Genomic DNA, 12,261 nt, shown 5'->3' with positions numbered 1-12,261 from the left:
GCATTCCCCACTGGCGATTCAACACTGGGAGACATTCAAGAGGCAGCTGGACAGCCACCTCTCAGGTATGCTTTAATTTGGATTCCTGCATTGAGCAGGGGGTTAGACGATGGCCTTATAGGCCCCTTCCAACTCTACAATTCTATGATTCCCAGCAACTGGTAGTCAGAAACATACTGCCTCTCATCATGGAGGGAGAACCTAGCCATTATGGCTAGTAGCCACTGATAGCCTTACCCTCTATGTATTTGTCTAATCCTCTTTGAGAACCATCCAATATCAGTTGCTGATGCCTCTGGGAAGCCTGCAAGCAGGATCCGAGTGCAACAGTACTGTCCCCACTTGTGTTTCCCAGCAACTGGTATTCAGAGGCAGGCTGCCCGTGACAGTGGAGGTCATGCAGCAGGAGAGTGGAAAGGGAAATGTGCAAGACCTAGTTCACTTAGCACTAAGTTATGGAATGGCGTTACATTTTCTCTGCACAACTTTGGCTTATCATCAGATCCAAGCCCGGAAACTCATGGTTTCATGAAGCACAGGGTACCTTTCTACAATCATTAACTGCTGCAGAAGTCCTGTGCTTTCCCTTTCCATCATTAGAAAACGCTGTTAAAAAAACAACAAAGTCAATGTGCAATTTCAACGCTGAACCAATCTATGGGTGGTATTCAATGCTACTTCCTACTTAATGAATGTGACTAAGTACCACCCTATCTCAACAAAACACCAGATAGATAGCATTATGGCTGCTGGTTGACCATCCTTTGTTAAGCCAAACGCTTAATACTCAGAAGGACTAGTTGAAATTCCCCCAATACTTGGTTATGAGACCTGTGTACTTTACTGGAAAGCACTTGGCATTTTGGGCAAGTAAAGACAGAGGCAGACATAGCCATGAGTTAAGCAGGGCAGAAAGCAACTCTTCCTCCAAGGGTAACAGGTTGGCATAAATTGTAACCCCCCCTTTATCCTCAAAACACCCATGTATGTAAGCTAGGCTAAGGTTGAGTGATTGGCCCATGGTCATCCAATGAGCTCTATGACTGTGTCCAATACTCTACTACATTGGCTGTCTGACAGGCTAGAGTGTTGCTTTCAGAGATCCTGATGCAGGATCAGAATTCTGCTGTTTTTAGGAATCTGCTTGCTTCCATGGAGCTCTGCTTGTATATTTCTAAATTAACACACGACAACAGGCATGGGTGACCTCTACTCTGCGGGCTAAATTAGGCCCGGCAGAGGTCCTAAATGGCCCACAGAAGGTGGGGGAAGGTCAGGATCTGGCCCCTTTGCATTACAAAGACTCCTTTAATTTCCAGTTCTCTCTTAGGAAAAATAAAAATACACTAAAATCTTATGCATGTTTACTCAGAAGTAAAACCCTGCAGTGCAACCCACCCTTGCCCCACTCAAGGGATATGAGCAATGTGCTCAACAATATATTGTTACAGATAAAGTCTTTTTAATTAAAAACATTAACACAAACCAGGTCAGAAATCTACACTTGATAATAATTTGACATGTAACGTTAGACTGGCATTTTATAAAATATATAGGACTATTCTTAATTGGGCACAATCCAGCTGCCGTTAAGTTTTTGAAAGGGGTTAAGCACATGCTTAAAATTCTCCCACTGGAATCAACAAGACTGCCTGACATCATGCTCTTAGTATTTTAGAAAATTACCAAAAAAGTGACACAAACAGCCTATTGTTCATCAGGCTTTTCAAATGGGTTATAAGTTAGACTTTGGGCCGTTGAGCGTTCTATTTGTGAGTAACATCCCCTCCTGGTGCTCCTTGGTTAAATGTAATCTTCGTCAAAAGAAATGCAGCATCTCCTATGCAGAGGCCACACAGGATCAGACAAAACACCTGCAAATGAAAAGAAAGTGGTTCAGATACTACCAAAACGTCTTGAACATTATTCTTTATTGAATTGTCACAATGACCTGTGCCCAGTTTACAGCAACTGCCCCAACTCTTTTGTGAATTTCCACTTAAATATTTAATTTGTGATAAATGGGAAACTGAATTTTCTCTCATGTTCCATGAAGTAATTTCCCCTCTTTCACTCTGACAATCATCTCCACTTTCACCTTGCCTGACTTCCAACAGTTGTATTGTTTTAGTAAGCTCCACGGACAACTTGATAGGCTACTCTGACTGTGGTAAAATGGTGACTGTTGCTCCTTTGACAAGACTTGGGACATAGTGGGGAAGGAGGACAATGTACATACTTTTAACAGATTTGGGCATGATTGTACTTGGTAAGCCTAAATGTACATTATTTTCTTTTCTTTCAATTATGAAATGTTATTTGAACCAGTGGGCCATTGCTTTGTTTTAATGTGGAAAATGTGGTTACTAATCCCACTAGCAGAATAACTTACTAGGACTGGAAGAGAGTTAATTTCTACAGAATCCCAGTGGTTTCACTGTTACTTAGGGCCAAGTTAGATGCAATTCCCATTCATGCAATGAGGAACTTATTTATTTATTTTTTAGTAAATAGGCATGGGAGGTCTGGCTGGGAAGAAGAGACTTTAATGCTTCACTCCTCACTGTGGGCCTGATTTAGATTCTGCACCCACCCCACCCCCCAACAGCTATTTGTACTATAAGGAAAGTGCTTGCCAATGGCTGGGATATGAACATAATTTAGCAACCCAGTTGGCAAGCTGGAAATATTTCATCTGAAAGGCTACACTGGCTTACATAGAGTTCTATAAGGCAAGCTACTTGAGAAGTCAGGGACAAAGATTATAGGAGTTCAGACCCCTAAATCTTGCCCTGCCATACTGTGGTCATCAGGGACAATGAGTAGGTTTAGCTTCCAATCAGCAGTGTTGCAAAATGCACCCCCCTTTAGTTTCTTTCAGATGAGTGAACGGTTTCCACTAATTCCAATGGGAAAAATTTAAGCGCTGCAGTTGGAATACAACTGTAGTTAAGGGCAGACCATGCTCTTCATTCCTGAGCCCATATAGACCAAGATCTTTCAGGTAGATGCAATTTGCTTCCACAGGCATCACTTTCTCCTACTATAGGCTCTCTTACTTACCCCTCCAACCGTTGTTTCAACGATGGTTTTAGGTATTGCTGCACACAGGCCCACAATGAGGAGAAACAGTGCTGCCACTAATGAATTGAAAGCATCCTGAAACATGCAACAAATAACATGGCTTAATATCAACTCCAGGACTAGGGTTAGCCCAAGACATTTTGTTGCCTGAGGTAGTATAGCAAATGGCATCCCCCAAGGCAAGGTGTGTTAGTGCACACCTAAGGCCAACCAAGTTATCTTGGTATCCAGGGTGCAGGAGCATTTATCCATTATAAACACACTTAGACTCGTTTTCCTTTACAAAAACATCACAGAACCGTTTCCCAAAATATTAACAAAACATATAATGCAAAGAAACAATGAAGTAACAAAAATGATCAGTTGATTAGGAAACCATCACAGAGAACAAGAGTGCTTCAGCACAGCCTCAGACCTTGAATAACCTAGATTTCAATCACCACAAGCACGGGTGAAGAGGAATGTTTTAACCTGGTGCCAGAATCCCATCAAGGCTGGGCCATTCCCAGCCTTCAGGGGGAGAGAATTCTGGAGTCAGGGTGCCATCACAGAGAAGGTTCAACCACCTGTCATGCAAGAGCAGGACAAGAAGGTGACTTCCTCTCCCCCTATGCGTGCCAATCACAAAGCCTGGCAGGGGAGATACCATGATCATGAAGGTGGTTTTCCCCGGGTGAGGCTCATCCATTGCGCTCTGGGTGTGCTGACACCTGTGATTTCCCCAAATGCATAATTTGTGGCTAACATCTATACATGAATCCCAATTCTGCACATCCTGTAAGTGTATGTACCTGTGTATCTGTATATCCTGATGGATTCATTCTACCTGGAACCTTCTCATAGGCCACTGATCCTCAGTGCCTGGGAACTGACACAGAGTCTAAAGCAATGGAAAAAGCTATCCCCGATCAACCAGGGATGGTGGATATGAACTTGCAGATTAGTTCCACAGGGGTAGCCATGTAAGTCTATGGCAGCAAAATCAAACAAAGCATCTTGTGGCAAATTAAAGAGCAACACATTTTAACAAGTTAATACAGACACAAGCAGGGCCTGTAACAAAGTGTTACAGTGGAATGTTCTTGTTCAGGGTTTCATTCAGCTGATTGTGCCCTTTTCCAGGATACTCCAATCCATCACCATCCAGCTTTTGAGTTCTCCCTCCCCCAACAGCCAGCCAACGTTCCAGGCCACTGAACATGCTCAGTTCTCAATGGGCTGTCCCCCCCCCCCGCTTTTAGGCTTCTGCCTCCCTGAAGTTTTCTTGTGCTTCTGCAAACCTTTAAGCCTGCTGATGCCTTCCTCTTGCACATGGATGATGTTGCTTTGGCTATTGCAGGATAGGCAGTTGGAGAACTCAATTTGCTATTAGTCTATATGATAAGGTCTGCCTGCAGTGAAGCCTATGAACAACGAAGGGGATCAAATAATATGTATTTATTTCCTGCATCACAGCAGAACACTCCACTCCTTTCCCCTTAACACCCCCTTATCTTTTGACTCCATTTCTCTGGTCTCATTTTCTATGTTTCTTTCATTTTTACCTTTGTTTTTTTGAACAAACATGTAAAATTTTGGAAAAATTGATTTGAAAGGAAACTTAGATAATATTATAGTTTAATTTGACTAGCGGCTAAGCTTAAATATACATACTTAATTTAATTAAGCCTATTCTGGGCAGCAAGATGTTTATGATAAAGCAACACAATTTTATTCATTTTGAGGCCCTTTTAAAAACATCAAATAGAATGGACAGTAAAAAGAGAAAATGAGTATCCAAATCCATGCAACAGGGACACCAAGAGGCCTTCTCTCAGTGGTGCCCCAACCGCTACAGAGGTCACACTTCATTGTTTTCCAAATATCCCCCAAGTGAACTGCATGTCAAAGATAAAAGATTTAGGCTGTAAACCTGCAGTCAGGCTTTTGTCATTGTTAACCTTATGTTATACGCTGTACAGAGCCTTGTGTATTAAGTGCTTAAAACATTATAATAATAATTTCTAAGCAGAAATAGATGGCTGTTTCACCACGATCCTCCATTAATGAATGAAAAAGAATATGAACTAATCCTGATTTCCTAAGAATATAATCTGACAGGATCTAATTATATGAGGACTAATCTCAGCATGTGGTTGAAACAGAAACTAAGTAGTTATTGTGGAAGTCAAATCAAGTATAAACTGAGAATTGGTGAACAGGAGTGGCTAAGAGATGATCTATGAATCAGGACGTCCTGGTATGAATCTTGCCTTTGCCATGAACTCATCAGATGGCCTGAGGCAAGCCACTCTCTCTCAGCCTCGGCCCTCCCTCCAGCTTATCTTTCAGGACTGTTGTAAGGATTACAAATAGATAATGCAGGTGAAGCGCTTTGAACACTTGAAAGTGCTACACAAATGTTAATACTCAGTAACAATACTTGAGTATTAATTTACTTTGGACACGTAGAGGTAAAGGGTATTTGTGAATCACCCTTCCTACAAAGGCACTTGGGACGATATACAACAGAAGTGAAAGCAAAATCTATCAGCGATCAATAAAAAAAATATATAGACTATTTTTAAAATAACAAATAATAATTATTATGATTGCTGCAAAGGATAAAAGATCTCATTATCAAATTGCAAAAGCTGGGTAAATAAAGATGTCTCCAGGCGATGCCTGAAAGCCAATAATGTGGGAGACAGAATGCATCCTCTGGCTAATTTTGGTATTTGTAGTCAGAGTATTTTCTTCAACATAACCCATTGCAAAACAACTGCCAAATATAGCACAAAAGGACATATTCTATCAATAATTACATAGATTTTTTAAAAAAAATAAGTGAAGCAAAAGAACCACCATAGTACTCGTAGGGCGGGGAAGGATTTAGATCACAGAAAGGTCTTGCACACATTCCTTCATGTAGTAATATTTTCTTAGGCATCAAAATATTTGCTAGACTAACAACTGTTTTTTTAAAAAAACACCTGTAAGAAATCTGGATCCAGTTGCTCTTCCAGGATTGGTGCCAGCACATGGCATCCTCGGGCAATTGCTGAGGGCCCACATGCCGACATCCATTCTTCCAACTGGGTTTTACCTAGTGGTGGGTGAGTGTCAACTACCTGCCATGTTAAATTTCCAGCAATGGCCCAGAGTGGTGCTATGTTGGCATTATTTAAATTTAAAATAGCTGGTGGTTCACAGCCTCTTGTTGCAGATTGTGGTGCTGGCAAACCCACTCAGGTTTCCCATGGATGTTGGGGAGACCACTAGATACAACTTTGTCAGGGCCTCTCTTGAATTGGAAACCAGCTGTGGCTCTCGAAGTACATTTTTGGCTGGGAGAATCAAACACAACCAGATAGGATTCCAGTCATCATTGTTCCACTGGGTACTCTGTTGTATGCAGAGCACACTGAACCAGTTGGTTTCGGGAAAATATGATAGTAAAGGGCACATACTTCACTTGTGTAATATATGACACTGCAAATGTGTTGCATCATCAGACAGGAAAAGACAATGAACTATTACTCTTGACTAACGTAACATTCCCAAAATAAGATTTAAAAAGCTTAGATTTTGACTTCATATACACACTTCTTCACCATTCAGTGATCACAGCATCAAACAATCATTTGCATTTGTGAGATGGCCATTGCAATTTAAACCCCAGGTGCAGCTTTGCTATCTTGTGATACCTCAAACACAGACATGAGGGCCATTTTACACATTAAATGGTAACGGTATGCTCAATTGGGAGCCACTGCCTATCTTTGCACCCTGACAAGCATGCCACTATTTGCAAATGTGTATTTGTAGCATTCATAATTTATATTTTTAAGTATGCGCTTAAGACATCTTATGCGTGGTATACCAAGAGATGTGCAGTTTAATCCTATGCATGAAATTAAATACCACTGTATTCAATGGAGCTTACTCCCCAGTAAAATGTATGTTCAGGATTTCAGCCTGAGTGATGTACAATCATATATGTGTGAATCAACTACATTCAAAGACAGTACTGTATATTGAAGGGAATAATATTTGTACCTAACCTATGTTCCAATAACATAAATGAATACATTCCCTAGGTACGCAAGCTACCTCCTCCCTGCCATGCAGTTCAGAGACAGCGCAAAACAATACCTTCCTCCAACCCAAGTCTTTGGCCAGTTCCCTTAAGGCCACACCTCTGTTCTCTCATCCAAACAGACAGGAGGGTGGGAGGCTGAGGCAACAAACCTCCTGCCCCCCAAGACTTTTTATATTATGTACCATTCTGTTCATTTTTTAAAAAATGAATTAACTGCATTTAAAAACAAACACCACTTTATAGGCCTCAAAAGAGATCATTTTGTTATTTTTTATCAGTTGTCTATTTTACTGTTATTTATATTGATTTGATCCTCTCTCTTCCTCCTCTTTTTATTTTTGTTAATCCTTGTTTCCTTCTATCCCTCGCAGGTTTAAATTGCTGTTGTAGTCTTTTTTTGTCTGCTTGGTAATAACTGTGCAAATAAGACTCTTACACATAATGTTAACACCTCTCAGGCCGCATGTAGCTAAATCCCTAGTGATTATTACCTTATTAATGAAAAAGGGAAAAGCTTTTAAGAACGGGTTCTCCCTTTTACCTACCTCCCTGTGAAGACTCTTGCATTGTGATAACGACAGGTGGCAGAAGGCAGTTTTTCCCTAGTGCCAACGATTGTTTTGAAATGGAAATGAAAGTTGGAAGGACCAGCCCAATTCCTGCCTTTTGCATTGGCTGCAAAATCTGTATATAGAGCAATAATGTGTGCTAATTAATACTTACAGCCAAGGGCCAAAATAAGAACTTCAGCTTTTTTTGCAGACTCAGCAGATATAATAAAAAGAATAATAAAGTAATGACAAATTCCATGATCACAAGTGCTAGAAATGCTTCATGAGATCGGTTGACGGCAAAAGTGATGACTGCAATAAAAGCTAGGACCTGCAAGAAAAAAGGCAGAATATTGACTTAACATCATACTGACTTACTACAATATTCCAGTACTGCCAAACTATCTACATAGAAACATAGGAAGCTGCCTTAAACAGAGTCAGACCCCTGGTTCATCTCGCACAGTATTGTCTACCATGCTGGCAGCGATTCTCCAGGGTTTCGGACAGTAGATGTTCCCAGTCCCTCCTGAAGATGCTGGGATTAATTCTGAGACTTCTGCATGCAAACAAGTTACTCTGCCACTGGGCTACCAGTTATTATAGTAACTTGAAGCTAATTACTAAAATAACTACTAGGCTCAGTGGTACAGTAATGGTCCTAGATTTAATCCCAGCATATCTTCAGGGAGGACTGGGAATGTCTCCTGTTATTTCAAGTTACTAAACAATCAAAGCTTTAAAGCCTTTAAAATTTGGTATTTGCTCATTCAGTGTTTTATTTGCCAAATAGTAGAACTATAGTTCGTGCGTTTTGAATGGGCCTCTGAATAGATCTCGCTTCCTCTCGTGTGTGTTAAGCTTACTGCCCTGATCCAAAGAGGTACTTCTTTTCCCTCCCCTCCTCAAAACAAAACTATGGTGGGACAGGCTAAGGAGGTGATTCCTGCACAAGGGTCCCACAAAAAGTGCACATAACTAAAGAAGTGCAACAGCCACCACAGATGCCTCTCTAGTCTGATAAAAAATCCAAACTAAACAAGGCTATTTCGAAAACAAAAGATCCAGTCATATTCAATGGGTTCACATATCAGTCTGGCTCTAACCGTTAAATAATTTCCATGCAATACAGGGGGTGGAGTTTAATTTTGCTGAGGGCCATGCAAAAATCACCCATATATGCATATAATATTTATATGCATATAAATATTCTTCTAATAGTCAAAGAAGAGACAGATAAAATATCTGTTATATAATTGCTATCCCATTCTGTAGCTGCATTGGATTTGTTTTTACATATGAAATTGTAGTTGTTGTTACATAATGGAAGTGTTTTTAAGAGCTTTTAAAAATTGTTATAATTGTTTATATTGCTGCTGTTTTTGTTGTGAAATCACTTCAAGATTTTTATGGGAAGTGAAGTGATTCATACATGGAATAAAACAAACTTCAAGAAATACTTGTATTGCAACACCAGAGGTCTACTCAGAAACCCCATAGAGCTTCATAAGGTTATATCCAGAGAAGCAGCTATAGGACTGCTGCGTAAATAAGAGTGAAAGAAGTAGCAGGGGGTTGGTGTCAGGGGAAAAAGTAGCTTTGCCGAAATTTGCCATTTCCTTTGAAAGGATGAAACCCTCTTTGCTCCAGCTGCAAAGGAAGGAAACAGATGGAAAGAAACACCAAAGAAAGAAAAACATGTTAACTGCTCACTAAGTGGTGCAGAGGCAAGGGCTAGAGCGACATTGTTCATCAGCCCTCACCTCTGCTGGGCAATCCCCATTCAGCCCTACAAGTACCACACAGGAAGCTGCCTTAAACCGAGTCAGACCAGCGGTCCATCCAGCTCAGTGCTGTCTGCACTGACCGGCTGCGGCTCTCCGCGATTTCAGACAGGGATCTTTCCCAGCAGCCCTACTTGAAGATGCCAGCGTTGAACCTGGGAGTCAGGCCTTTCTGCATGCAAGGCAGATGCTGTGCCACTGAGCTATGGGCTCCTTCCCTACCTGGCCAGTCATAAAATACCACCGTTTGTTTGCTGGGCGCTTAATTTGCAAAGAAGAAAAAGAGAAGATGCCAGATATTTCCAATGTGTCTGGAAGGCATTCCCCCCTCCCCTCTAACCTAGACAGAATCCATAAACCCCGATGGGTCGGTGGGTGGGTAGATGGGGGAGGGAAATGCACTCTGCACAAGCTGAGAGACACTGCCTCCTCTGTGGTTCACTGTCCAGCCCCTGGGATTCAAAAAAAAGCGGCCAGGAAGACACATATGAAGACTTCCTCCGCCATCCGAGGAAGAATCCACACACCCAGGATGATGTCGATGCTCACAGACCCCTGAAGGAACCCGCCATGACGACCCCTCCCTAAGCCTGGCCTCCTACCATGCGGGCAATCTTTAGGCCTCCCCTCACGGAGCGCAGGTAAATCTGGTTCACTTCCACCATGGTCGCCTCTGAGGAGGAGAAGGCGAAGCACCGACCGGACGGGCGGCGCCGGAAGAGGCGCCCGTTAGGCGGCGCGCCCGCGAGCCCAAAAGAGCTCCCTCAGGTGCTCCATTGGACCGGCAGACAAGCAGGCGTCAACCCTCTGCTGAGGAGGGAAAAACAGCCTCCCCTCAGCTGGGGCTATTCTTGTTCCCCTCTGTTCAGCTCTCGATGGCTGCCGGTTCAGGGAGAGGCCGGGCTTAGAGGCACTCGCTCCCTCCGCCCAACCTGCCTCACAGGGGTGTTGTGAGGATAAAAGAGGAAGGCAGGAGGGGGGGTCATGTACACTGCCTTCGGCTCCTCGGAGGAGAGGGCGGCTAAAGACGAAGAAATCCTACCAAGTCACAGAGCGTCTCTAATCATCATGCCATTTATTATTTTAAATAAAGGAAGGAATGTTGAATTGCATGAATGTCAGATTCAGGATGAAACGCTTTTTATCGACTAAAAACGTGTCAGCTTGTGCGAGGGACTGTTTGAAAGCATCAGACAGGAAGGGTTGGAGCCCGTGCTAACTCTACTCAGAGGAGACCCGTTGAAGTTAGTAGACACGACTTAAATTTATTCATTTTAATGGCTCTACGAGTAGAACTTAATTCAGTACAATGCTAAGTTTGCTCTGTATCCCGGAAGGATTCAATTTGTCCCTGAAATCATGTTTGCTTACTGTACTGACTAACAAAACAGATACTAAACTTTTAATGCAAAACTTTTTGGCTTCCACCCCTTTTAGCTGCTCTGATGTGTACCAAAGAATGAGTATAGTTTGACTCACATCAGAGCTGATGAAGAAGGCAGAAGCCAAAACGTTTTGCTTTAAAAACTTACACACACACACAATGTCCCAAATTTCAGATATCTTAGAAGATGCATTTTTGCTCACAGAGGGAATGCCATTTTTAACAAGATGCTTACTCTGACATCTCACCTCACATCTTAAAAAAAAACACTTTTTTGGCCACAGAATTACCACAACACATTGATTTTTTGCTAAGTTAACAGTACAACCCTATATTTTAAATTGTTTTTGAAAGAAGCATTTTAATTTGTTGTAACACGCCCTGGGGCCTCAGGGTGAAGGGTATGAAATCTTCATCCTTCTCATTATCCTATGTCTGTTCAACTCTGCTGAGTTCAGGGTATTCCCAGGTAAGTTTGTGTGTGTATAGCACCTTATCCTAAATTGATGCTCACCTGATGTTTCAGTTTACAACCCACATCATCCCCAACTAATGGGGCCAAAAGGAATTGTAATCCCCCCAAAAAATCAGGAGAGTGACAGGTTGGGGAAGGGTGGTTTGCAGCCTAAGTCACATCTGTGGGGGAAGGATTTTCCAAGAACAACATTTAGCACAGCTCCTCTCAGCTAAAACTGAGGAATTGGACCTTATCAGGCCTTTTGATTTCTATCTGTTTAGGCTAGAATCTTTATTATTATTGTTGTTGTTTATAGCTGTTGTGAATACAATGGAGGCTGGTCTGTTAGGGTGAATGGGGCACTGTCCCACCAACCTCAGTCTGCCCTTGGCCAGCTCCCACCTGGCCGCCTTCTTTTGCTTGCAGGGGTGGCACTGGCTGTCAGCTTTCTCCTTAATCTCATTTCCATGATAGGACTCAAGAGAGAGGAGGGTGGAGACAAAACTAGACCCCTTTGGCCTTGTCTGTCATTGGCTCTGGCTCCATCTACCATATTGGCTTCTCTGCCTTAAGCCTTGCCAGTCTCACTGGCCATCAGTCACCATGGTGTGAACGGATGCTTTGCTTATCTTTACTTAGCTTTACACAAGGGGTTCCCACTCTGTGATCCACAGATCATCAGTGGTCCACGAGCTTCATTCAAGTGGTCTGCAGCATGTCTGTAAAAATGCAATTAAAAATCATACAGCATCTAGCACAGTGCATTACCACTGCTATGACTGGTAGAAAAATTATTAAGTGGTCCACCATACCCTCAGCAATTTTCAAGTGGTCCATGGGGGGAAAAATGGGGAACCACTGCTTTACAGAATTAATATGAATCAGAATTTATCGTGCAATCCTAGCTGTGTCTTCTCAGA

At 42.2% G+C, this 12,261-nt stretch overlaps 1 protein-coding gene and 1 pseudogene across 1 annotated transcript; one reads left to right on the top strand and one right to left on the bottom strand.

The window, feature by feature from the left end:
- Positions 1-1,440: 1,440 nt before the first annotated feature.
- On the bottom strand, positions 1,441-10,425 carry LOC133369284 (chemokine-like factor). The gene is made up of 4 exons (XM_061594410.1): positions 10,103-10,425; positions 7,889-8,047; positions 3,064-3,159; positions 1,441-1,874 (listed from the first exon to the last, which is right to left on the bottom strand). The coding sequence occupies exons 1-4, from the start codon at positions 10,163-10,165 to the stop codon at positions 1,767-1,769; spliced, it is 426 nt and encodes a 141-aa protein (XP_061450394.1). The 5' UTR covers positions 10,166-10,425; the 3' UTR covers positions 1,441-1,766.
- Positions 3,710-3,829, top strand: LOC133369459 (U1 spliceosomal RNA; annotated as a pseudogene).
- Positions 10,426-12,261: the final 1,836 nt, after the last annotated feature.

This window comes from Rhineura floridana, chromosome 13, assembly GCF_030035675.1.
Source record: "Rhineura floridana isolate rRhiFlo1 chromosome 13, rRhiFlo1.hap2, whole genome shotgun sequence".
NCBI lineage: Eukaryota > Metazoa > Chordata > Lepidosauria > Squamata > Rhineuridae > Rhineura > Rhineura floridana.
The sequence above is the reverse complement of the archived record's forward strand: the minus strand, read 5'-3'. Positions and strand labels throughout refer to the sequence as shown.